At 47.3% G+C, this 27,395-nt stretch overlaps 1 protein-coding gene across 1 annotated transcript in view; it reads left to right on the top strand.

Annotated features, from left to right (window-relative positions):
• The window catches only part of LOC125454276 (protein Wnt-10a-like), a 68,613-nt gene extending 60,013 nt beyond the window's left edge, over window positions 1-8,600 (top strand). Inside the window, exon 4 of the mRNA XM_048534884.2 lies at window positions 7,334-8,600. Coding sequence (XP_048390841.1) covers window positions 7,334-7,840 — 507 coding nt within the window. The 3' untranslated portion in view covers window positions 7,841-8,600. The remainder of the gene's footprint in view (window positions 1-7,333) is intronic.
• Window positions 8,601-27,395: the final 18,795 nt, after the last annotated feature.

Here is a 27,395-nt window from a genome sequence, read left to right as displayed (position 1 = left end):
AGCAATAAATTAAAACTTTGTCTCTCAAAGTCTACTTGCCTCTCTTCTGCTGTTCTCAAATCATAAACACCTTTCTTCTGCTGATCTGGCTGTCAGAGATGTTTTCTATATGAAGTCTACTGTGAGGACTCTTAGCTAGAAGTGACATGGCACCTTTTATGCATAAGATGGGGCTTTCTTAGAGGTCTTAGCGATTCCTTGTGAGAGCTAAATGCTTATTTCTCAGTTGGCGGTTCACCCACATACCGATTTTCAAAAACCCTCTCCTTATATACCTTTGGATGACATATCCATTTCCGTACAATAGCATGGGTCTGAGGTTGTTAAAACAATCAGTTTTAAATTCAATTGACTTTCAATGGCTAAGCGCCTAATTAAATTGATTGGCTGATTCCAGCCAGTTGCCAAAACATCAAAACAAGCTCACGGTTTCCAATCACACAGCCAATTGGTATATGTTTCAAATTCAGAACTAACTGTACGCCTTCAGAAGCTTAGACACATTTTCCGTACAAATCTCTAAGCTTAGAAAAGCACTTTACCCCTTAAAGGAGTCATGTTTTATTCTTCCTTATCTTTTTTTTACAAACAAATTCCAGCTTCCTGCCTTCCAATTCACAATTACTCTACACGACTTTGTGACATTTAACAGGTTCATTAGAAAAGTACGAAAAATTGATCACATAGAACATAGAACGTAGAACAACACAGCGCAGAACAGGCCCTTCAGCCCTCAATGTTGCGCCGGCCTGTGAACTAATCTAAGCCCCTCCCCCTACACTATCCCATCATTATCCATATGCTTACCCAAGGGCTGTTTAAACGCCCCTAATGTGGCTGAGTTAACTACATTGACAGGCAGGGCATTCCACGCCCTTACCACTCTCTAAGTGAAGAACCTGCCTCTGACATCGCAGGCGGCTCTGATTTCTTTTTCTGACACTGTCCTCAACGCTGCCTCTTTATTTTACTCTATTGGTTCATTAAGATGTCTGTAATTAACTAGACAAGTGAATGCAGTCTAATCAACACATGGTATATTGACCGTTAAAAAATAGATTTTCTAACTATTGGGCAAACATTGTGTGAGTCTTGCATTCTTCCTTTCAGTCCTCTGTGTGGCCCAGTGTCAATGGGACTCTATGCTCACACAGTACTTTGTACTATGTCTTTGTATTGAGCATCTTCTCAACAGCTTTTATTTGTACGACATCCTCGACGTAGACAAATGCACAATGATGACTATACTTCACATGTTCTTGATGGATAAAGAGGTGTGAAATCTTGAGATTGCAAAAAACTTGGTACAGAATGTAAACTCAATCTTCAATAACATCTCAAGGCAATTTAGGATCATTTTTTCCATTCACATGCTATTTAGATTCCCAATGACCTTGATTCATCAGGAAACCTAGATTGTCCTAATAAGGTTAGAGCATTAGCATTTGTGAGTTTGTTTGTGTGTGTCAAAGAAGCTTGGGGAGGTTTTAGATTCTTTGAAACAAGGTCAAAGCACGGAAGCATTGAATTGTTACAGTCTGAATTGTAGTAATTTGGCCGATCATGCCTGAACTGCCTCCCCAAATGAAGAATTCACTGATTGCCATTCTCTCCTTTCTCCCCTGAACACTCAATGTTGTTCTTTCTCAAGTAGCAATTCCTTTTTGAATGCCTTGATTGAACCTGCCTCCACCACACTCTCAGTCAGTACATTCCAGATCCCTAACCACTCACTGCTGAAGGTGGCTTTTCTCATATCACTTGTACTTACATCGCCAATTAGCTAACATCTGTGTTGTCTCATTTTCAAATGTTTTCCCACATGGAAACAGTTCCTCCAAGCCTACTCTGCCCAGATCACTCATGATTTTGAACATGTCAACGAGATTTCCCAGTCAGCATTGTCTTCTTCAAGGAATACCAACACATTTTCACAAGCAAAGCTCCTCGTCCCGAGAATTGCATTCAGTTCTGCTTGCCACACTACAGGAAGGATGTGGAGGCTTTGGAGATGTTGCAGAAGGGGTTAACTAGAAGGCTGCCTGGATTAGAGGGTATGAACTATAAGGAGAAGCTAGAAGAACTCAGTGTGTTTTCTCTGGAGGCTAAAGGGAGACTTGGTAGAAGTCTATAAAATTGTGAGAGGCATAGATAGGGTTGACAGACAGAAGTGTTTTCCTAGAATTGAAATGTCTAATCAAAGACAACAATGCATTTAAGGTAGGAGAAGGAAAATTCAAAGGAGATGTGAAAGGCAAAATGCTTTACACAGAGAATGGTAGGTACCTGGAATGTGTTGCTGGGGTAGTAGTGAAGGCAGATACGATAGGGACATTTAAGTGATTTTTAGATAAGCAAGGAATGGAGGGATATGGACCATGGACAGGTAGAAGGGATTAGTTTAATTTGTTCTTGTGCAGTACTTTCTTTGTTATAACTAGAATGAATCTAGTGATTCGAAGGGTCATGCCCCATTGCCAGGACCTTGCTCCCTCACCTTAACACGAACTAGTTGCTTACAGGAAGCATTCTAAAGAGAGTCTCCTTCACATGTACTTTACAAACAAAGCCAATGCTCACACCACTTTCCGAACTGATTCCGCTTTCTCCTGGTGCTTTCACTTAGTACCAAACCATTTCGGGATCACAGCCTTGGTGCGAATTTGGGATGGGAGGGTGATAAGGAACTTATGCGAATTAAAGCATAGTTGAGCTGAGGAGAAATTCTTTTGTTAGGAGGGTGTAAATTTGTGTTGTTTGTAGCAGCGAGCTGTGGATGCTGGGTTATCTTGTATTATGAAGGTTGAGGTTGACAGATTTTTAATCAAGGCTAATGGGGATAAAACAGGAAGGTGGAATTGAGGATTATCAAATCAGACATACTTTCATTGAATGGTGGGAGCAGACTTGAAGGGCCTACCTCTGCTCCTACATCCAATGATTGTGGCCTTAGCAGTGCCTTGAAAATGGACAGTGTGCATGAGCTGGTTGTAAATAGATGTTGGAGATGAAGAAGGATTGTAAACATCTTTCTAGGTGGGAGGAAGTAACTTAAAGCAAGTACAGTGAAGAGTAACAGTCTGGAACTTTCAGATGTCAAAGGAAAAGTAACAGACACTTAATTATGATTACCAACACTGAAGTCCCACAAGGGTTTGTTGGATAAGGAAATTATTCTGGAGGGGTTACATTGGCTCCACCTGCTCTCCTCATATCACACACAGTCTGAAGTAGGAGATGAGGAATTTTATTCAATTTTATAGAGGGGGGCATTATATCCGTACCAGCTCCTTAAGGCCCAGGTGTGTATGACTGGCCAAATGTAGTTGTGCTTCTTGTTACCACGTAATCATCTTTCTTGCTATCTATAAACAGCATCTCTTCTATGGATACTCTATGGTAGTGTATCGTCCCCCACTAATCAGTAGACAGACCCAAGACAAAGGTAGATGAGTGACAGTGAACAATCTCAAACAATCCTTACCCAATACTACACCTTGGTACAGGTGGTAAGCGCAGTAAAGGTGTACCTGAGAAAATGCCACAGAATTCTGCACCAATTATTTTTATTTTGTGGGACGTGGGTATCTACGGCAACTCCAGAATTTGTTGCCCATCCCTAAATTCCTTTGGACTGAGGGCCATTCTGGGAATTTGCAGAGGGCAGTTAAGAGTCAACCACATTGCGGTGGGTCTGGAGTCACATGCTGACAAGGATGGCAAGGATGACAGATTTCCTTCCTAAACTGGTTGGGTTTTTGCAATAAGACATGATACTTTTATGTCCACCATCACTATGATTAGCTTAATTGTATTGATTCGGTTTGATTTATTATTGTCACATGTACCTAGGTACAATGAAAAGTCTTAATTTGCATATAGTGCAGTCAGACCATATCATGCAAAGTGCATTAGGGTAATAGAACAGGGTGAGGAATACAGTGTCACTGCTGTAGAGAAGATACACAAAGATCAAGGTAACATTAAATTTGAAATTTGAGACATCCATTCAGAAGTCTAATAACAGACGGGAAGAAGCTGTTCTTGAACCTGTTGGTGCGTGTGTTTAAGCTTTTGTATCTTCTATAACCAGGGTGGGAAGGGTTTTTGATTATATTGGCTGCCCTTGTGAGGTAGAGAGAAGTGTAAACTTTACGGCGGCACGGTGGCTCAGAGGTTAGCACTGCAAGTCTCACAGCGCCAGGGACCCAGGTTCGATTCCAGCCTCGGGTGACAGTCTGTCTGGAGTTTGCACATGCTCCCTGTGTCTGCGTGGGTTTCCTCTGGGTGCTCCGGTTTCGTCCCATAGTCCAAAGATGTGCAGGCTAGGTGGATAGGCCGTGCTAAATTGCCCATAGTGTTCAGGGATGTGTGGGTTATAGGGGATGGGTCTGGGTGGGATGCTGCAAAGGGGTGGTGTGGACCTGTTGGGCCGAAGAGCCTGTTTCCACACTGTAGGGAATCTAATCTAACCTAAACGGAGTCAGCGGATGGTAAGTTGGTTGCCTAATGGACTGGGTTATGTTCACAGCTCTCTATAGTGACTTACAGTTCTGGGTGGTTCAGTTGCCATACCAGGCCAATATATTCCTTGGATTGCGATGGCTAGCACGAGGGGGCATAGCTTTAAATTGAGGGGTGAAAGATATAGGATAGATGTCAGAGGCAGGTTCTTTACTCAGAGAGTAGTACAGGTGTGGAATGCCCTGCCTGCAACAGTAGTAGACTCGCCAACTTTAAGGGCGTTTAAATGGTCATTGGATAAACATATGGGTGATAATGGAATAGTGTAGGTTAGATGGGCTTCAGTTTGGTTTCAGAGGTTGGCGCAACATCGAGGGCCGAAGGGCCTGTACTGCGCTGTAGTGTTCTATGTTCTATGATGCATCTGGATAGAGTACTTTCCATGGTGCATTGATAAAAATTGGTTAGAGTCTTTACAGATATGCCAACCTTCCAGATTTGTTAAATGAATTGAAATTCCAGCAGTTGATATGGGAGGATCTGAACCCATGTTCTCAGAGAATTACCCAGAGTCTCTGAATTACCGGTCCAGCGGCATTATCCACATGACTATCAAAATTAAGAAACACTTTTGGTGGCTGCATTAGCCTACTATCCTGTTTTCCATAGGCACTGCTTTATGGAATCATACCAGAACCTTGAAACAGCCTCCACCAAGATCAGACCCTGCACTCTTCATTTCCAACGATGATTTGAATGCACTGGATGGGGAGCAGAGGAGATTCACCGCAATGTTGTCATGGATGGAGCATTCCAGCTAGGAATACAGACTTGATAGGCTGAGGTCATCTTCCTGAGAACAAAAAAGGCTGAGGGAGGATCTGATTGAAGTGTACAAAGTTCTGAGGAGTGTAGACATGGTAGACAGGGAGAAATGTTTCCCCTAATAGGTAGGTCAGTAAGCGGGGGGTATAATGTTAAGGAGCAGGAGGGCAGAATTCTTTCCAACACAGGCATGTGTTTTTAACTCCGTAGTTTATTGGTCGCCATAACAGATTATAAGACCAGTTTTTAAAATCCAGATTTAATTAATGAAGTGAATTTAAAAGACACACTTGTGACATTTGGCCTCATGCCTTGAAATTGTTAGTCTTGTAAATTAGCATCACAATGTTCCTATTTTATAGAAACATATGAAATTATGAAGGGGATAGATATGATAGAAACCGGGAGGATGTTTCCACTGGTGGGTATAGAATAACCTCAAAGTAAGAGGGAGCAGATGTAGGACTGAGGTCAGGAGGAATTTCTTCACCCAAAGGGTTGTGAATCTGTGGAATTCCCTGCCCAGTGAAGCAGTTGAGGCTTCCTCATTGGATGTTTTTGAGGCAAAGATAGATAGATTTTTGAACAGTAAAGGAATTAAAGATTATGGTGAGCCGGCAAGTGGAGCTGAGTCCACAAAAGGATCAGCCACGATCTTATATTTAGCGATGGAATGCCTTGGAGGGTCTGACAATGTTAAAGAGACCAAGTGGCTACATTGCTGCTGGTTTACATTGTTACATAACCAGTGTCTGTGAATCATTGTGTGCAGAGTTCATTTGATCAGAGTCTAGGGTGAAGTAGGAAAGAAGCATTCAGCTTTTTACGTTCTTCAGCCCTGGTGAATGGTCTTTGGACTCAAAGTGTTAACTCTGATTCTTTCTTCACAGATGCTGCCAAGCCTGTTGAGTTTCTCCAGCAATTTCTGTTTATTTCAACATTTTAGAATCATAGAGAGGCAGAGAGTTTTTTTTACAGCATGGAGAAAGCCCATTGTGCCTACCCTGGTCATCAAGCGTCTATGTATTCCATCCTGTTGTCCAGGAATTGGCCAGTAGTCTTGTCTGCGATGAAATTGATTGTTTTATGACTTACCAATGGTGTAAAGGGTCATGGGGACAGTTTTGGTAAACATAGCAACATTAAAACAAAGGACCCCTTCGGGCCTGCCACGTCTTTCAATATGGTCAGGGCCGATCATCCAACTCAGTCCCCTGCTCCCACTTTCCCCCCATACCCTTTGGTCCCTTTAGCTCCAAGAACTATATCAAACTTGAAAACTTAAATTGGAGTTTTTGGTCAACCACGATTGCATGAAAAGGCAGAGAAACTCGACTGGACTCACCATATAAACACAGTGGCTGCAGGAGCAGGTCAGAGGCTGGGAATCCTGCAGTGAGTAACTCACTCCTGACTCCCCAAAGACTGTCCACCATCTATAAGGCACATTGGGAGCGTGATGGAATACTCCCCACTTGCCTGCTTGAGTGCTGCTCCAACAACGTTCAAGAAGCAGTGGCCTAAATGGTACACTTGGGGCGGCACGGTGGCTCAGTGGTTAGCACTGCAGCCTCACAGCGCCAGGGACCCGGGTTCGATTCCACCCTCGGGCAACTGTCTGTGTGGAGTTTGCACATTCTCCCTGTGTCTGCGTGGTTGTGCTCTGGTTTCCTCCCACAGTCCAAAGATGTGCAGGCTAGGTGGATTGGCCATGCTAAATTGCCCGTAGCGTTCAGGGAAGTGTAGATTAGGTGGGTTTTAGAGGGATGGGCTTGGGTGGGATGTTCTGAGGTTCGGTGTGGGTTTGATGGGCCAAAGGGCCCATCGCCACACTGTACGGGTTCTAATTTCTGGTCCTAAGTTTTATGCTCGAATGGTGTGAAGTGTTTGATCGGCCATGATTGTATTAAATGGTGGAGCAGGCTGAACGGGCTGAATGGCCCATTTCTGCTCCTATGTTCCTTGTCGTCCCTGAATGTGGGGGAGCTGGCCTCGTCTGAGCCACTCTTTTCTTTTTGTCTCCCTGTGTTTCTGCTACCCCCAGATGATCGCAGACAACATGAAGAGGAAATGCAAGTGCCATGGTACATCTGGGAGCTGCCAGCTGAAAACCTGCTGGCAGGTGACCCCTGACTTCAGGATGGTGGGTAGCATGCTGAAGCGCAAGTTCTACAACGCCACCCTGATCAAAGCCCACAACCGCAACACGGGGCAGCTCGAGCAAAGCCAACCCCAGCCCCAACACCAACAACAACATCACCACCACCACCATCCACACCGGAGGAAATCCAATGCCGGCGAGCTGGTCTTCTTCGAGGAATCCCCCAACTTCTGCGAGAGCGAGCCCGGCCTGGACTCAGCGGGCACACGAGGCCGGATCTGCAACAAGACCAGCCCCGGCCTGGACAACTGTGAGAGCCTGTGCTGTGGCCGGGGTCATAACATCCTGCGACAGACCCGCACGGAGAGGTGCAGCTGTAAGTTTCATTGGTGCTGCTATGTAGCGTGTGAGGAGTGCCGAGTGACAGAGTGGGTCAGCGTGTGCAAATAAACCGGCAGCACACGTCGCGGGAGATACAAACGCAACACACACACACATATACACGCACGCACACAGACACACGCACACGCGCACGCACACACACATACACACACACAACACACATACACATACACACACATACACACATACACACACACACATACACACACACAACACACATACACATACACACACATACACACACACACACACACACACACTCGCCCACGCACACACACAACACACATACACTCACTCTCACACACACACGCACATACACACACATATACACACACATACACACACACACACATACACACACACATACACACACACATACACACACGCACACGCACACACACACACATACACACACACAACACACATACACTCACTCTCTCACACACACACACACACACACACACACACACACACACATATATACACACATATACACTCTCTCTCACAAACACATACACACACACGTACACACACACAACACACACAACAGACTGGGAACGCTTCAACTTGAATGAGAGGGGACAGTTCAGCCAAAGAAGCTGTTGGAACCTACACTTCTGCACTGCTGCGAAAATTTGCAACACTTACAGGGACAAACTCCCTTCCTCTAGTGAGGCAGAATCACATATTTTTTCGGAGTTTCCTGGGAATCTCTCGTTTTTTTCATTCCGCCTCAGCGCGAATTGAACGTTTAACAGACTCGGAGGATGCTCGTGAAATTCACAGACTCAGGAACTTCCCCAAAAACTTTGCCAACTCGACTAACGTTGTGTGGAGAAGTTGGAGGGGTGGGGGTGGGTGTGGGGAGGGAGTTGGGGAAGAGGGGAAACAACTGCGAGAAAGGCAGGGAAAATGATAACAAAAGAGGAACAAATGTGTAATTATTTGTAATTGTGTGTTCATTGTTTAATTTCCTATTGCTGTTGTCTAATGTATTATAAGTTATTTTAATATAACAGATAATTGTGTCATGTTCAGTGCTAATATTAAACTTAAACTGAAAGCAACATGCTATTGTAAACTGTTGTGAGTTAGTATCGAGAACGGAACGCCAAAGCGCACCAACTGCACAGAATCATTATAGCCCAGAAAGAGGCCATTCAGCCCATCAAGCCTGGAAGGGTTCTATTACTGAGTGCCAATCTCCTGTTGTCTCCCCTTATCCTTGCACACCCTTTCTATACAAATAATCAAACATTACCCTGAGTTGAAACTGCCCCCTCCACATTTCCAGGCAGTCCAGAGTCTAACCGCTGTGAAAAGTTTTCTTTACCCTCACATCACCCTTTAAACCTATAGCGTCTCTTTCTTTTTATTTAGTCAATCACAGCATGTGAGTGTCATTTGGATGGGTCAATAGTTATTGCCCATCCCCAGTTGTCCAGAGGACAGTTAAGAGTCAGTCACATTGCTGTGGGTCTGGAGTCACATGTCAGCCAGACCAGGTAAGGATGGCAGTTTCCTTCCCTAAAGGACATGAGTGAACCAGATGGGTTTTTCCAACAATCGACAATGGATTCCTGGTCATCATTAGTCTTTTAATTCCAGGCAAAGAGATACAGTGAAAATTATTGTTTTGCGTGCTCTCCAGACAAATCATACCTTACATAAGTTGATCAGGGTAATAGAAGAGAGTGCAGAATATAGTTTTACAGCCATAGAGGAGGTGCAGAGAAAGTTCAACTCTGATATATAAAAAGTCAATTCACACCTCAGGAAGGACATACTGGCCCTGGAGTGTGTCCAGCGGAGATTCACACAGATGATCCCTGGAATGGTAGGTTTAATGTATGATGAACGGCGGAGGATCCTGGGATTGTATTCATTAGAGTTTAGAAGGTTGAGGGGAGATCTAATAGAAACTTACAAGATAATGTATGGCTTAGAAAGAGTGGAAGCTGGGAAGTTGTTTCCGTTAGGCGGGGTGACTAGGACCCGTGGGCACAATTGTAGAATGAGAGGGGGTAAATTTAAAATGGAAATGGGGAGACATTTCTTCAGCCAGAGAGTGGTGGGCCTGTGGAATTCATTGATCGACAAATTCTTGATCTCACAAGGAATCAAGAGCTATGGGGAGAGGGCAGGGAAGTGGAGTTGAAATGCCCATCAGCCATGATTTAAATGGTGGAGTGGACTCAATGGGCTGAATGGCCTTACTTCCACTCCTATATCTTACGATCTAAATCTGATGACAGCAGGGAAGAAGCTGTTCTTAAATCTGTTGGCAGGTGTTTTCAAACTTTAAGAACTTCAACATTGTTAGACGGTTGTCAAGTCAACTGAGTGAACCACATGAATTACAATGAGGTTACAGCACAGAGAGACAACATTTGGCCTGTGGAAAAGAGTTATCTCATTCTTCCCACTACCAGCCCTTTCCCTGTGACCTTGCAGTTTTCATTTTGCTCTTCAACTGCTTATTCAGTTGAAACCTAGGGGGGTTACTTTGTAAGCAATGACTAAACGTCCATCCAGCCCTCTCAGGCTACACAGACAAACACACCAGTTAGGAACAGAAGTAGACCATTTGGCCCATTGATCCTATTCTGCCATTCAGTAAAGGGGAGTGGTATTATCACTAGGCTGTTAATCGAGAGACTCATAACTTTCTGGGGACCTGGGTTTGAAACCCACTGTGGTAGGTGGTAGAATTTGAATTCAATTAAAAATTGAGTTCAAGTAAGAATCTAATGATGACAATGAATTGATTGTTGGGGAAAAGCCAATCTAGTATCTGTCAGGGAAGGAAGCTGTCATTCTTCCGTGCTGTGGCCTACATGTGACTCCAGGCCCAGAGCAATGTGGATAACTATTAACTGCCCCCGGGCAATTATGGATGGGCACTAAATACTACTTAGCTGATGATGCCCTCATCCCATGAATGAATAAAGAAAAAGAAATCATACCTGGCCTGTTTGGTTCTGAATCTCATCTTATGTACCCCCCAATAGCCTTGCCAACACCAGTCTGGTTCTTACATATTTTCGTCGAGTCACCACTTCCTCAATATAAATAAGCTCAGCCTGTCCAAATGTTCCTTAGAAGAGAATGCACTAGTTTCAGGTATCAATCCAGTAAACCGCCTTATTTACATCCTTTCTGAAATGAGGAAACCAGAACTGCGCATAGTATTAATAGAGATGTAGTCTCACCAATGGCCTATGTAACTGAACCATAATCTCCCTACTTTTATGTTCAATTGCTCTTGCAATAAACCATAGCATTCCACTAACCTTCAGAATCACTTGCTGCAACTGCACACTAACCTTTTGTGACTCAGGCACTGAAACACCTCTCCTCTACGGAATCTGTGTTCTCCATTTAATTAACATTTTGTGTCTTTATACTTCTTACCAGAGTGAACAACTTCACATTTTCCAATGTTTTGTGTCATCTTTCAGGTATTTTCCCAATACACTTATAGTGGTTGTTGCTCTCGTTATGACATCTTTGGATAATATTTTCCTGTCTATTTTTATGTCGCCTCTAAATATAGCCTCCATGTCTTTGATTCCCCCATCCAAGTCATTGATTTAAATTGTAAAAAGTTGAGGGCCCAGCACAGTCATCCACTCACCATCTCCTGCCATTAGGAAAAAGACCCATTTTGGCACGCTCTCTGCTTTCAACTAGCCAGCCGATCTTCCATCCATTCTAATATGTTACCATAAACTTCTATTTTGTGCAATAACCTTTTGTGTGGAACAAAAACAGAAGTTGCTGGAAAAGCTCAGCAAGTCTGGCAGCATCGGTGAAGAAAAAAGCAGAGTCAACATTTTGGGCTAGGTGACCCTTCTGAGGGAGGATCACTGGACCCGAAATGTTGACTCTGATTTTTCTTCACAGATGCTGCCAGACTTGCTGAGCTTTTCCAGCAACTTCTGTTTTTGTTCCTGATTTACAGAGTCCACAGTTCTTTCAGTTTTCATTTAGTATTTAACCTTTTATATGACACCATGTCAAATATCTCCCGAAAAACCAAGTACAATATTTTCCACATGTTCTCCTTCATGCTCAATCCATGATAACCCTTCAAAAAATTCTAATGCATTGGCTAAACATCATTTCCCCTTCATATAACAATGCTGATCCTTCCTGATTAATTTCTGTTCTTCCACGTGCTCAATCATACCCCCCTTAATGATTGATTTGAATCAGTCACCTCTGTCTCTAATGAGACAGTAGGACTATGGCTACTTTACTTACTTTATGGTTCCAAACTGGTGGCTTCACCAGTCTGTAGTTCTGGAATTCCCTCCTGAAAGCTCTTCTTCATAATACCTTCTTCACAATAGACAGTAAGATAACTTGCCTATGGTTTTCTGTTTTTCACTCGTCTCCTTTCATATATTGTGGGTTTGTATTTGTTACTTTTCAGTCTAATCCTTCCAGAATCTAATGAAATTTTTAGAAAAACGTGTCTGCTTCGCGTGGACTGCACCGCCGGCTAAGGGCTCTTAGCTTAGGTTGGTGATAATGGGAACTGCAGATGCTGGAGAATCCAAGATAATAAAATGTGAGGCTGGATGAACACAGCAGGCCAAGAAGCATCTCAGGAGCACAAAAGCTGACGTTTCGGGCCTAGACCCTTCATCAGAGAAGGGTCTAGGCCTGAAACGTCAGCTTTTGTGCTCCTGAGGTGCTGCTTGGCCTGCTGTGTTCATCCAGCTTCACATTTTGTTATCTTAGCCTAGGTTGGTGCTTGTAGCTCAGCAGAGATATGGTGGGCTGAAGGTCCTGCTTCTATGCGGCATGACTCTATGACAGCTATTACCTCAGTAGTCACTTCTTTCATTACCCTAGGATGAAGTTGTCAGGAACGGGAGGCTTATTGTTATAGATCAGACAAGACCACCCCCCAGTATATTTTAAGAAGGTAGCTAAGACCCTAATTTTTTATTATTTTAAAGAGGTGCCATGTTCCAGATGCAATGTGACTGGTCAAACTATACGACTTTAAGCAAAACACAATTTATTTAAAATACAAATAAAAGAAAGAGGAATTGAGAATAACTTAACTATTGGAAAACTTAACCGAACCATAGATACAGTATCCATTACTAATGAACTCTTCCAATGTAGTAACATCCCATAAACACACTCTGAGGCATAAAGGCAAATTCTGACACAGATTCTCACATGCAGTTCTCCAATCCAGGAGGGAAAAAAAAGCAAGAGAAAATTCAGAGAAAGTTGCAGCCAGGAGACATTCAATGAAGCTTGAAACTCTTTTGTGACCTCCAAGGCTTCTGCTCAAAACTAAGCCTAAAAAATGAAAAAAAAAATACTAGAGAGCCTGGTCGGTGAGAGCTGGCCACACCCAAGCTGCTTCCATTGTTCCAACTTAAAAAAAAACACCCCAAGGCCTCACAAATTGTTTACTTTTTTAGAGACAGCTTGGTACCTCCGCCTTATAACTTCTTTTCAGGAAAAAAGGACAAATTAACCTATTAAAGTGGTAGCAGCATCATACTTATCAACTCTCATGTTCAGTGTCACTTTCCTCGTAATTACAATTTCATCAAGTTTTCCTTTCTCTTCTACCTCCTGATTCGGATTTGTTACTGGGATGGCTTTTTTGTATCTCCTACAGTGAAAACGGAAACAAAATATTCATCAATTGCAACCATTATTTCTTTATTATCTACAATTATCTCCAGGGGGTTAGTTAGCTCAGTTGGTTGGATGGCTGGTTTGTGGCACAGGGTAATACCACCAACATGGGCTTAATTCCCACGCTTGCTGAGGTTACCATGAAGAGCTCTCCTTCTCAACCACACCCCCTCAGCCGAGGTGTGGTGACCCTCGGGTTAAACCAGTTGCCTCTCTCTAATGAGAGAGTAGCCCTATGGTCTGGTAAGACTATGACAACTTCTCATTTATTATTAACTCCTCATTCTCACTCACTGAGGAGCAACACTACATCCTCACTCTCTTTCGTTTTAGACAGCTATGTAATCTCTATCAATCTTTACATTTCTAGCTAGCTTCCGCTAATTTAATCTATTATGTTAAATCATCCTCTTCCATTTTTTTGCATTCTGCCAGCCACCTGACATGCCGCTCACCTTTGTTCCATCATATGCTTTTTCCATAAGTTTAACACTCTCCTTAATGTCATTCATTAATCATGGGTGTTGGATCTTCCCATCAATGCTTTCCTTTATAATAGGGGTGCACTTATTTGTAGTGTTCTGAAATATTCCCTTAAATATCTACCCCTGTTGTGCTATTGATCTAGCTTGTAGCTTAATGCCCCAGTCGCTCCTGCTAGCTCAATGCCATTGCCCCCATAATTACCTTTATTTAAGTTTAAAATATTAATCGTAGATCCATTCTTCTGCCTTTCAAACTGGCTGTAAAATTCAAATTATATCATCACCGCTGCTCCTTTAGATGCCTTCAGCCTGAGGTCATTCATTAGTCCTGTCACTTACACAATAGCAAGCTTGGTCTAACTAGCTCTCAGGTTGGTTCCAGAATGTGTGGCTCTAAGAATTTTTCTTAAAAGCATCCTAAGAACCCCTGATCGAAGCTACTATTGCCAGTTTAGAGTTAAATTAAAGTCACTCATGATTATTGCCATCTCTTTATCACAGTCATTTATATAAGTGAATTGGATATGACCATAGGGGGCATTGTTAGGAAGCTTCCGATGACACCAAAATTGGAGATATAACGGACAGCGAAGAAGGCTACCTCAGAGTACAAATGGATCTTGATCAGATGGGCCAATGGGCCAAGGAGTAGCAGATAGAGTTTAATTTTGATAAGTATGAGGTGCTATATTTTGGAAAGGAAAATCAGGGCAGAATCTATACACTTGGTGGTAAGGTCCTGGGGAGTGTTGGTGAACCTTGGAGTGCCGGTTGATAGTAGAGCCACAGGTAGTTCGGATTGTGAAGGAGGCGTTTGGCACGCTTGACTTTATTGGTCAGTACATTGAGTACAGGAGTTGGGAGGTCATACTGCAGCTGCACAGGACATTGGTTCGGCTAATTTTGGAATCCTGCATGCAATTCTGGTCTCCTTGCTATAGGGAGGATGTTGTGAAACTTGAAAAGGTTCAGAAAAAAGTTACAAGGATGTTACCAGTGTTGGAGGATTTGAACAAGAGGGAGAGGCTGGATAGGCTGGAACTATTTTCCCTGGAAAGTTGAAGGCAGAGAGGTGACATTATTGAAGTTTATAAAATCATGACGGGCATGAATAGGGTAAATAGACAAGATCTTTTCCCCGGGGTAGCGGATTCATAAACTAGAGGGGCATAGGTTTAAGCTAGGAGGGGAAAGACTTAAAAGGGACCTGAGGGCCAACTCTTTCACACAGAGGGTGGTGTGTGTATGGAATGAGCTGCCAGAGGAAGTGGTTGAGGCTGGTACAATTACAACATTTAAAAGGCATCTGGATGGGTATGTGACTAGGAAGGGCTTAGAGGGATATGAGCCAAATGCTGACAAGTGGGACGAGATTTATTTAGGATTCTGGTTGGCGTGGACGAGCTGGACCAAAGGGCCTGTTTCTGTGCTGTACAACGCTATGACTCTATGACAAGTACTCAATGCACTTCTTGTGTTCTTCTCCCCATTACTGTTCAGGGGCCTGCCCACTCCAAAACGTGATTCCTTTTGCCTGCTAATCCTCATCGCCACCTAAACCAACCATAAACTCTGATCCTCTGAACCACGGTCACCTTCAACTGTTGCACCAATACCATCATTAATCAGGAGTGCTGGCTTCTGCCTTTATCTAGCTTCCCACTGTTATTAAAAGTCATATTTCCCTTAATCTTCAGAACTCAATTCTTGTCATCCTCTGGCCGAGGTTAGTGCAGACATTATTTATTCACTTCAATGTGTGCTATCACTTCATTTACTTGGCTATGAATGCAGTGCACAGTCAGAAACAGGCCTTCATATTGGTATGTGTAATCTTAGTAGCATTTGGTCTTGACTGCTTTATATCGGTCATTTATTTTCTCTCTCTACTTTCCTGGTATCTCTGTCATTCATTTTCCACTACTGTATTTTGCTATCCAGCTCAACTCTATTCCTTGGTTTGGGATATTTATCTCATCTCAATTGTCTAGTTTCAGCAAGATAGTGGCAGGGTAAGTTGCTCCATTTGGAGATTCACTCCGTCGGGTTGGGAGGGAGTCGGGCCATGGCCAGGAACCATGTGACAGGAGCTGAACGTGTGGGTTGTGTTCTGCAATGATGGTGGATCGAATGAGGGCTGGAGTGGTGGCAGTGGATCAAGAGTGGGCTGGATTGGCGGCAAGAGTGTGCCAGTGAGGTGGCAGGAGTGGGCAGCAAGAGTGGACAGTGAAACTGGGACTGTGAGGCGGTGAAGATGGTGAGAGTGGGCCGGTGAGGCGGTGAAGATGGTGAGAGTGGGGCGGTGAGGCGGTGAAGATGGTGAGAGTGGGCCGGTGAGGCGGTGAAGATGGTGAGAGTGGGGCGGTGAGGCGGTGAAGATGGTGAGAGTGGGCCGGTGAGGCGGTGAAGATGGTGAGAGTGGGCCGGTGAGGCGGTGAAGATGGTGAGAGTGGGACGGTGATGCAGTGACTGGTGTGAGTGGAACGCTGAGGCGGTGATGGCAGTGAGAGTGGGATGGTCAGGCGGTGACGGTGGTGAGAGTGTGACAGTGAGGCAGTGAGGGTGGTGAGAGTGGGACAGTGAGGCGGTGAGATTGGGACTGTGAGGTGGTGACCGTGTTGAGTGTGGGGCGGTGTGGTGGTGACAGTAGTGAAAGTGGGACAGTGAGGAGGTGACAGTGGGACGGTGAGGCAGTGATGGTGGTGAGAGTGGGATGGTGAGGTGGTGACGGTAGTGAAAGTAGGACGGTGAGGAAGTGACAGTGATGAGAGTGGAACAGTGAGGAGGTGAGAGTGGGATGGTGAGGCGGCGAGGGTGATGAGAGTGGGACGGTGAAGCGGTGAGAGTGGGGCGTTGAAGCGGAGATGGTGGTGAGAGTGGGACAGTGAGGCGGTGAGATTGGGACTGTGAGGTGGTCACCGTGTTGAGTGTGGGGCGGTGTGGTGGTGACAGTAGTGAAAGTGGGATGGTGAGGAGGTGACAGTGATGAGAGTGGGATGTTGAGGCGGTGACGGTGGTGAGAGTGGGATGTTGAGGCGGTGATGGTGGTGAGAGTGGGATGGTGAAGCGGTGATGGTGGTGAGAGTGGGATGGTGAGGCAGTGACGGGGATGGTGAGGTGGTGAGAGTGGGACGGTGAGGCGGTGGCAGTGGTGTGAGTGGGATGGTGAGGCAGTGAGAATGGGACGGTGAGGTGGTGAGAGTGGGATGGTGAGGCGGTGAGAGTGGGATGGTGAGGCAGTGAGAGTGGGATGGTGAGGCAGTGACAGTGGCGTGAGTGCGATAGACAGTGGGATGGTGAGGCGGTGACGATGGTGTGAGTGGGATGGTGAGGCAGTGACAGTGGTGAGAGTGGGATGGTGAAGCGGTGAGAGTGGGACGGTGAGGTGGTTATGGTGGGATGGTGAGGTGGTGATGGTGGGACGGTGAGGTGGTGAGAGTGGGACGGTGAGGCGGTGAGAGTGGGACGGTGAGGTGGTTATGGTGGGATGGTGAGGTGGTGAGAGTGGGACGGTGAGGCGGTGAGAGTGGGACGGTGAGGTGGTGAGAGTGGGATGGTGAGGCAGTGAGAGTGGGATGGTGAGGCAGTGACAGTGGCGTGAGTGCGATAGACAGTGGGATGGTGAGGCGGTGACGATGGTGTGAGTGGGATGGTGAGGCAGTGACAGTGGTGAGAGTGGGATGGTGAAGCGGTGATGGAGGTGTGAGTGGGATGGTGAGGCGGTGAGAGTGGGACTGTGAGGCGGTGACAGTGATGAGGGTGGGACAGTGAGGCGGTGTCGGCCGTGTGAGAAGGACGGTGAGGTGGTGAGAGTGGGATGGTGAGACAGTGAGAGTGGGACGGTGAGGTGGTGAGAGTGGGATGGTGAGGCGGTGAGAGTGGGATGGTGAGGTGGTGAGAGTGGGATGGTGAGGTGGTGATGGTGGGATGGTGAGGCGGTGAGAGTGGGATGGTGAGGTGGTGATGGTGGGATGGTGAGGCGGTGAGAGTGGGACGGTGAGGCGGTGAGAGTGGGACGGTGAGGCGGTGAGAGTGGGATGGTGAGGCGGTGAGAGTGGGATGGTGAGGTGGTGAGAGTGGGATGGTGAGGTGGTGAGAGTGGGATGGTGAGGCGGTGTGAGTGGGATGGTGAGGTGGTGAGAGTGGGATGGCGAGGCATTGAGAGTGGGATGGTGAGGCGGTGAGAGTGGGATGGTGAGGTGGTGATGGTGAGATGGTGATGCGGTGAGAGTGGGATGGTGAGGTGGTGATGGTGGGATGGTGAGGCGGTGAGATTGGGACGGTGAGGCGGTGAGAGTGGGATGGTGAGGTGGTCAGAGTGGGACGGTGAGGTGGTGAGAGTGGGATGGTGAGGCGGTGACAGTGGGATGGTCAGGCAGTGAGAGTGGGACGGTGAGGCGGTGAGAGTGGGATGGTGAGGCGGTGAGAGTGGGACGGTGAGGCGGTGAGAGAGGGGCGGTGAGGCGGTGAGAGTGGGACGGTGAGGCGGTGAGAGTGGGACGGTGAGGTGGTGATGGTGGGATGGTGAGGTGGTGAGAGTGGGACGGTGAGGCGGTGAGAGTGGGACGGTGAGGCGGTGAGAGTGGGATGGTGAGGCGGTGAGAGTGGGATGGTGAGGCGGTGACAGTGGTGTGAGTGCGATAGACAGTGGGATGGTGAGGCGGTGACGGTGGTGTGAGTGGGATGGAGAGGCAGTGACAGTGGTGAGAGTGGGATGGTGAAGCGGCGATGGAGGTGTGAGTGGGATGGTGAGGCGGTGAGAGTGGGACTGTGAGGCGGTGACAGTGATGAGGGTAGGACAGTGAGGCGGTGTCGGCCGTGTGAGAAGGACGGTGAGGCGGTGAGAGTGGCACGGTGAGACAGTGAGAGTGGGACGGTGAGGCGGTGACAGTGGGATGGTGAGGCGGTGACAGTGGGATGGTGAGGCGGTGAGAGTGGGACGGTGAGGCAGTGAGAGTGGCATGGTGAGGCGGTGAGAGTGGGATGGTGAGGCGGTGAGATTGGGACGGTGAGGCGGTGAGAGTGGGATGGTGAGGCGGTGAGAGTGGGACGGTGAGGTGGTTATGGTGGGATGGTGAGGTGGTGATGGTGGGACGGTGAGGTGGTGAGAGTGGGACGGTGAGGCGGTGAGAGTGGGACGGTGAGGTGGTTATGGTGGGACGGTGAGGTGGTGAGAGTGGGACGGTGAGGCGGTGAGAGTGGGACGGTGAGGCGGTGAGAGTGGGATGGTGAGGCGGTGACAGTGGGATGGTGAGGCGGTGAGAGTGGGATGGTGAGGCGGTGAGAGTGGGACGGTGAGGCAGTGAGAGTGGGATGGTGAGGCGGTGAGAGTGGGATGGTGAGGCGGTGAGATTGGGACGGTGAGGCGGTGAGAGTGGGATGGTGAGGCGGTGAGAGTGGGACGGTGAGGTGGTGATGGTGGGATGGTGAGGTGGTGAGAGTGGGACGGTGAGGCGGTGAGAGTCGGACGGTGAGGTGGTGATGGTGGGATGGTGAGGTGGTGAGAGTGGGACGGTGAGGCGGTGAGAGTGGGACGGTGAGGTGGTTATGGTGGGATGGTGAGGTGGTGATGGTGGGACGGTGAGGTGGTGAGAGTGGGACGGTGAGGCGATGAGAGTGGGACGGTGAGGTGGTTATGGTGGGATGGTGAGGTGGTGAGAGTGGGACGGTGAGGCGGTGAGAGTGGGACGGTGAGGCGGTGAGAGTGGGATGGTGAGGCGGTGAGAGTGGGACGGTGAGGTGGTGATGGTGGGATGGTGAGGTGGTGAGAGTGGGACGGTGAGGCGGTGAGAGTCGGACGGTGAGGTGGTGATGGTGGGATGGTGAGGTGGTGAGAGTGGGACGGTGAGGCGGTGAGAGTGGGACGGTGAGGTGGTTATGGTGGGATGGTGAGGTGGTGATGGTGGGACGGTGAGGTGGTGAGAGTGGGACGGTGAGGCGGTGAGAGTGGGACGGTGAGGTGGTTATGGTGGGATGGTGAGGTGGTGAGAGTGGGACGGTGAGGCGGTGAGAGTGGGACGGTGAGGCGGTGAGAGTGGGATGGTGAGGCGGTGAGAGTGGGACGGTGAGGTGGTGATGGTGGGATGGTGAGGTGGTGAGAGTGGGACGGTGAGGCGGTGAGAGTCGGACGGTGAGGTGGTGATGGTGGGATGGTGAGGTGGTGAGAGTGGGACGGTGAGGCGGTGAGAGTGGGACGGTGAGGTGGTTATGGTGGGATGGTGAGGTGGTGATGGTGAGACGGTGAGGTGGTGAGAGTGGGACGGTGAGGCGGTGAGAGTGGGACGGTGAGGTGGTTATGGTGGGATGGTGAGGTGGTGAGAGTGGGACGGTGAGGCGGTGAGAGTGGGACGGTGAGGCGGTGAGAGTGGGATGGTGAGGCGGTGAGAGTGGGATGGTGAGGCGGTGACAGTGGTGTGAGTGCGATAGACAGTGGGATGGTGAGGCGGTGACGGTGGTGTGAGTGGGATGGAGAGGCAGTGACAGTGGTGAGAGTGGGATGGTGAAGCGGTGATGGAGGTGTGAGTGGGATGGTGAGGCGGTGAGAGTGGGACTGTGAGGCGGTGACAGTGATGAGGGTGGGACAGTGAGGCGGTGTCGGCCGTGTGAGAAGGACGGTGAGGCGGTGAGAGTGGCACGGTGAGACAGTGAGAGTGGGACGGTGAGGCGGTGACAGTGGGATGGTGAGGCGGTGACAGTGGGATGGTGAGGCGGTGAGAGTGGGACGGTGAGGCGGTGAGAGTGGGATGGTGAGGCGGTGAGAGTGGGATGGTGAGGCGGTGAGATTGGGACGGTGAGGCGGTGAGAGTGGGATGGTGAGGCGGTGAGAGTGGGATGGTGAGGCGGTGATGGTGGTGAGAGCGGCCCTTTCCCATGGTGTCAGTGGCCATGGTGACCTCCAGGGTGTCCTAGTGATGGGAGTGATGCCTGCATCATTGTGGTGATGGGACCTGGGATTCAGAATTCTGGTCTTTGTTTCATTTCTTGTTTAGCTTTTGACTCTGCTAGATCTTTTAATGAGAGCTGACGTTTCGGGCCTAGACCCTCAATCAGAAATGGGGGAGAGGAAGAGGGTTCTGAAATAAATAGGGGGCGGCAGATCGTAGATGGAAAGAGGAGAAGATAGGTGGAGAGGAGACAGACAAGTTAAAGGGGTGGGAATGGACCCTCTAGAAGTGAGTATAGGTGGGGAGGTAGGGAGGGGATAGGTCAGTCCAGGGAAGATGGACAGGTGACTTGGGCGGGATGAGGTTAGTAGGTGGATAATGGGGGTGCGGCTTGAGGTGGGAGGAAGGGATGGGTGAGAGGAAGAACAGGTTAGGGAGGCAGGGACGAGATGGGCTGGTTTTGGGATGCAGTAGTGGGAACGGAGATTTTGAAGCTTGTAAAACCATTGGGTTCAGAGATAATGGGAACTGCAGATGCGGGAGAATCCAAGATAACAAAGTGTGGAGCTGGATTAATACAGCAGGCCAAGCAGCATCTGGGAGCTGCTTGGCGTGCTGTGCTCATCCAGCCCCACACTTTGTTATCTTGATACCATTGGGCTGCAGGGTTCCCAAGCGGAATATGAGTTGCTGTTCCTGCAACCTTTGGGTGGCATCGGTGTGGCAATGCAGGAGGTCCAGGATGGACATGTCGTCTAAAGAATGGGAGGGGGAGTTGAAGTAGTTCGCGATTGGGAGGTGCAGCTGTTTAATGTGAACTGAGCTTAGGTGTTCTGCAAAGCAGTCCCCAAGCCTCAGCTTGGTTTCCCTGATGTAGAGGAAGCCACACCGGGTACAGCAGATGCAGTATACCACATTAGCAGATGTGCAAGTGAAACTCTGCTTGATATGGAAAGTATTCTTGGGGCCTGGGATGGGGGTGAGGGTGGAGGTGTGGGGGCAGGTGTAGCACTTCCTGCGGTTGCAGGGAAATGTGCCGGGTGTGGTAGGGTTGAAGGGGAGTGTGGAGCAGACAAGGGAGTCACGGAGACAGTGGCTCCTCTGGAAAACAGACAAGGGTGGGGATGGAAAAATGTCTTTGGTGGTGGGATTGCAGATGGCGGAAGTGTCAGAGGATGTTGTGTTGGATCCGGAGGTTGGCGGGGTGGTTTGTGAAGATGAGGGGTATTCTCTTTTGGTGGTTATTGCGGGGATGGGGTGTGAGGGATGAGTTGTGGGAAATGCGGGAGACACGATCGAGGGCGTTCTCGACCACTACCAGGGAGATGTTGCGGTCCTTGAAAAACGAGGACATCTGAGATGTGCGGGAGTGGAATGCCTCATCCTGGGAGCAGATGCTGTGGAGGCAAAGGAATTGGGAATAGGGGATGGCATTTTTGCAGGAAGGTGGGTGGGGGGAGGTGAATTCTAGGTACCTGTGGGGGTTGGTGGGCTTGAAATGGATATCGGTTTCTAGGTGGTTGCCTGAGATGGAATCAGAGAGGTCCAGGAAGGTGAGGGAGGTGGATAATTGCTAACAAATATTTTTGTATTTAAAATAACCTATGATTTTGGCACCACTAGTAAACTTCATGAGACTGATAAAGCTGAAACACTACTATGCTTACAATACTGATAAAACTTAAAATTTCCTAACATTATGAGTAACTTACTGCTCTTGTTCCTTCACCTGCACAAAATTGGAAATCAAATGCTGGAAACTGAAAAAAAGAATAGAAGAAAAATGATAGAATCTCTACAGTATGGTAACTGGTCATTCTGTCTACACTGACCCTCCAAAGAGAATCCCATCCATTCCCATGGCCAGTCCACCTAATCTGCATATCTTTGTGAGGAAACCCACACAGACACGGGGAGAATGTGCAAACTCCACACAGACAGTCAACCGAGGGTGGAACTGAACCTTGGACCCTGGTGCTGTGAGGCAGCAGTGCTCACCATGGAATCACTGTGCCACCTCCTCAACCCTCCTTCCTAAAACACCCCACTCTGCACACCTTCATTCTTGCAGTAAACCTCTCTTAAATCATCTCTTTCCTACTGCACACCAAATTTCAACTTTGAAATAGATACCCAAATATTCTCGATAATAAAGTGTGAAGCTGGATGAACACAGCAGGCCAAGCAGCATCTCAGGAGCATAAAAGCTGACGTTTCGGGCCTAGAGCCTTCATCAGATCTCTGATGAAGGGTCTAGGCCCGAAACGTCAGCTTTTGTGCTCCTGAGATGCTGCTTGGCCTGCTGTGTTCATCCAGCTCCACACTTTATTATCTTGCATTCTCCAGCATCTGCAGTTCCCATTATCTCTGACCCAAATATTCTCATTTGGTCTCTGTTATATTCAAACAATGTGCCCTTACTAACTGGGCTTTGAAATCCCTTTGGAAGTTTTGGAAGTTTCAGAGTGTAGCTCAGCCTCCTGGTGAATAACAGCATTTATTTTTTCATATTATCTTTGGGTCGCTTTCCATTCACATTAAATCTGTACCCTCTAGTTCTCAAACTGTTTTTTTAAGATAAACAATTTCTCCATTTTCACTCTGTCCAGATCCTCTTATTGTTTTAAACATCCCTATGAAGTGTCCTCTCAACCACCCCTCCAATAGGGAGAGGGAAAAAATCCCAGCTTTTCTGAACTATCTCCATATTTAAATGAACTTATTGATGAACAGAACACATATGCCCAAATATCTTTTGGAGTTTAGAAGTAACATTCAAGTCACACAAGTGGCAGGCAGTGATAATCTCCAAAAAGAGAGAATTAAACCATCGCCACCATTGATTCTTCTGCTAGCAGCATTCTGGGAGATTACCATTGACTATGAACTGATGTTGACTAGATACATGAATATTGTGGCTACATGAGCAGGTCAGAAGCTGCAAATTCATCAAGAATAACTCACATCCCAACTCCCCCAAAACTGTTTGCCATCAAAAGGCTCAAGTCAGGAGTGTGATGGAATACACTACCCTCCCCTGAATGCATTACCATCATCATTGGTGGTCCCTCACAGAGGAGGGTGGCTCTCTTCCAATCTCATGGGTGAGCCTGTAGGTGGCTAGACAGATCCATGCGGTTTCCACAGGCTCTGTTACACTTGGGACAGAAAGGTGGCCCTGGGAAGGGTTGGCTGTGATGTTGGCACGGCAGTGCGCTCCTTTCGCTGTTTTCGCCTGGCTTCTGCTTCTTCCCGACTCCAAGTCTCCCAAGGTGCTTGATTCTCCTCCTCGACTTTGGACTGTCTTGGGACAGTGATTCCCAAGTTTCTGTGGGAAAGCAGCATTTTGCTAGTGAGGCCTTGAGGGTGTCTCTGAAGCAATTCTTCAATCTACCTGGGGCTTACCAGCTGTTTCAGAGCTGGGAGTAGATAGAACACCTGCTTAGGGAGCCCTGTGTAGGACATACTGAGCAATGTATCAGCCCATTGTAGCTGGTCAAGGGTGGTCAGTGCCCCGGTGCTGGGGATATCAGTCTGATTAAGGGCGCTGATTTTGGTCCATCTTTCTTTTCCTGAGTGGCTGACGTTCCAATAACATTCAAAAAGCCTGACACCATGGCAGACAAAGCAATTTCCCTGACTGACTCTGCATCTGGCATCTTCAAATTTCACTGTTTCTGCCCAGTATACAGCAGCAGTGTATATCCTGTACAAGATATACTGAAGTAATTTACCAAGGCTCCTTAGGCAGCACCTTCCAAGCTGGCGATCTCTACCATCTTGAAGAGCAGCAGATACATTGCAACACCATCACCTGCAAGCTGCCCTTTAAATCACACACCATCCTGAAGTGGAAACATTATCCCCAATCCTTCAATATTGTTTGGTCAGAAACCTGGAAGTCCTTCCATAACAGCACTGTGGGTGTGCCCATACCTCAAGGGCTGCAGTGGTTCAAGAAGGCAGCTCAGCATTACCTGTTTCAGGGCAATTCTGGTTGGATGAGCTAAAATCGGCACTTCATGTCCTTCCTAATTGCAGTGATCAAAGAAAAAAACAAACTTGCATTTGTAGTTTGGATTTATAGGCTGGGTCTCCACTCACTGGAATTTAGAAGAATGAGATGTGGCCTCATTGCAACTTCAAAGATTCTTAAGGGCTTTGACAGGGTAAATGCTGAGGATGTTTCCTCTCATGGTACAGTCTAGGACAGAGGGCACAGTCTCAGATTAAAGGGGTACCAAATTAAGACTAAGATGAGGAAGAATTTCTTCTCTCAGAATGAAATGAGACTTTGGGACTGTTGGCCACAGAGATCCAGGTAGTTGCAGAGCTCTTGAGTATACTTAAGGCTGAGACAGATAGATTCTTGACCAATAAATGTGGGGCTGGAGAAGCACAGCCCATCAGACAGCATCTGAAGGGCAGGAATGTCAACGTTTCGGGCTGAAGCCCTTCATGCTGAAACATTGACCTTCCTGCTCCACAGACGTTGTCTGATCAGCTGATTAGCTCAATATTTACTGAGTCTGGCTTCCAGCATCTGCAGTCCTTACTGTCTCTTAGATTCTTGATCAGTCGGGGAATCGAGTGATATAGGGAAAGGGCAGGAAGCTGGGCTTGAGGAATGTCAGCTCAGCCATGATCCCATTGAATGGACTCGAGGGTCCGAATGGTCTACTGCTGTTACTATTTCTTATCGCCTTATTGCTCCTTTCCCATATCTCAAAATGTTTCAAACTAATCACTGTAAATAAGCTGTCTTTACTGTGCAGTCACTTTCGCGCATTAACTTATGAGAGCTCCCTGCTGGTTCTAATGCATGAATAATTGTGATCCAGCAGAATTAAAACACAATAATCTTGGTTAAATTTGTCATGCCAAATGTCCACAAAACTTCCTCAGATCAGCGTGAGCATAGCTTTTAAAATGTTGGCTATTTAAATGCTCCACCGCCATTGGATGTTCAATAGACTTCAAAGCCAAGGGCGTGCACGCTTTAGGAGTTCACTTCCTGACTCCCCAGAGTTTGTCCACAAGGTACAAGTCAGGGGGAGACTCTGGTGGAAGTGGTAATGTCACTGGATACTAATCCAGAGGCCCAGACTTTAGAAAGCTGGGTTCCTCCATACAATGCTCCATCAAAGGAATGTAGTGAATTAGCAGCGTGTTCTTACAGTACACTATGGTCTGGTGAAATCACTCACTTAGATCGACATATAGAGCAGGAATAGGCCTCTCAGCCTCTTCAAGCCTGATCTGCTACTTAATAATACCATGTCAGATCTTGCCTTTGGGTTCTTGTTCCTCTGTGAATTATTCAGTTTAAAGTCAGAAGTCACGCGACACCTGACAAAGGAGCAGTGCTCCAAAATTCTTGCAATTTCAAATAAACCTGTTGGATTGCAACCTGGTGTCTGGCTTTGTCCGCCCCAGTTCAACACCAGCACATCCACGTCAGATTCAGTTTAAATCTATGTCTACCAGCTCAGTCTCCTTCCCCAATATTGTTTGCTATTCAACACCTCCTTTTAGAGATGAAGTACTCAGCTTCCCTAGTTGTTGTCTTCTTGATCTGGTATCAAGCATCACCTCCCAACAGATTCCAGTGGTTAACTGCCCTCACCTGTCCTTCCCTGTGGTACAATGAGAACATTATTGAGCACAGCAGTGACTTCCTGTTATTGGTACTTGAACGCTTTGGCTGCAAGGTTGAGGCTTGCCTCACTTAACTTAATAAAGCTGTGTTGGAGGCAGTTCAGAGGAAGATCACCAGATTAATTCCAGAAGTGATGGGTTTGTTTCATGAAGACAGATTGAACAGTTTAGGCTGATACTCTCTGAAGTTCAGAAGAATGAGAGGAGATCTAATTGAGGCCTATAAGTTCTTTACGATGATTGACAAAGTAGGCTTAGAGAGGCTGCTTCCTCACATGGGGCAATCTAGAATGAGAGGCCAGAGCTTTAGGATAAGGTTTTGCAAATTTAAAACAGAGAGAAGAAGCTCTTACTTCTCTCAAAGGGAGAGCGGTAGATGCCAAGATACTGAGTAAGTTTAATGCCGAGATGAGATCAGCCATGATCGCATTAAATGGCACAGCAAGTATGAGGGGCTGAATGGCCGATTCCTGCTCCTGGGTCATATGTTTATTTGACTTGCAGATCGGTAACAATGTTAACACAAATAAAAAGGTAATCAATGGTCTGATGGCGCTGCCATCTCTTTTGAAATGTATTTCATGTGAAAAAAGCCATGCAGGTGGGGCAATCACAGCTTCGGATATTTGCCCCATTCTATACGTCTGGCTTGGTTTCCTCACTATCGTCTTAGTGCTGGTTCGGTTGGTAAACCTTTTCATAGTATCCTAACAGTGTGGAAAGAGGCCATTTGGCCCACCAAGTCTTTGTCAACCCTCCGAAGAGCATCCGATTCAGACCCAACCACCCCCACCCTATCCTCACATTGCCCATGGCTAACCCAACTAGCATGCACATCCCTGAACACTATGGGGCAATTTAGCATGGCCAGTCCACATTATCCAGGGCACCTTTAGACTGTGG

Source organism: Stegostoma tigrinum, chromosome 7 (assembly GCF_030684315.1).
Source record: "Stegostoma tigrinum isolate sSteTig4 chromosome 7, sSteTig4.hap1, whole genome shotgun sequence".
NCBI classification, from domain to species: domain Eukaryota; kingdom Metazoa; phylum Chordata; class Chondrichthyes; order Orectolobiformes; family Stegostomatidae; genus Stegostoma; species Stegostoma tigrinum.
The sequence above is the reverse complement of the archived record's forward strand: the minus strand, read 5'-3'. Positions and strand labels throughout refer to the sequence as shown.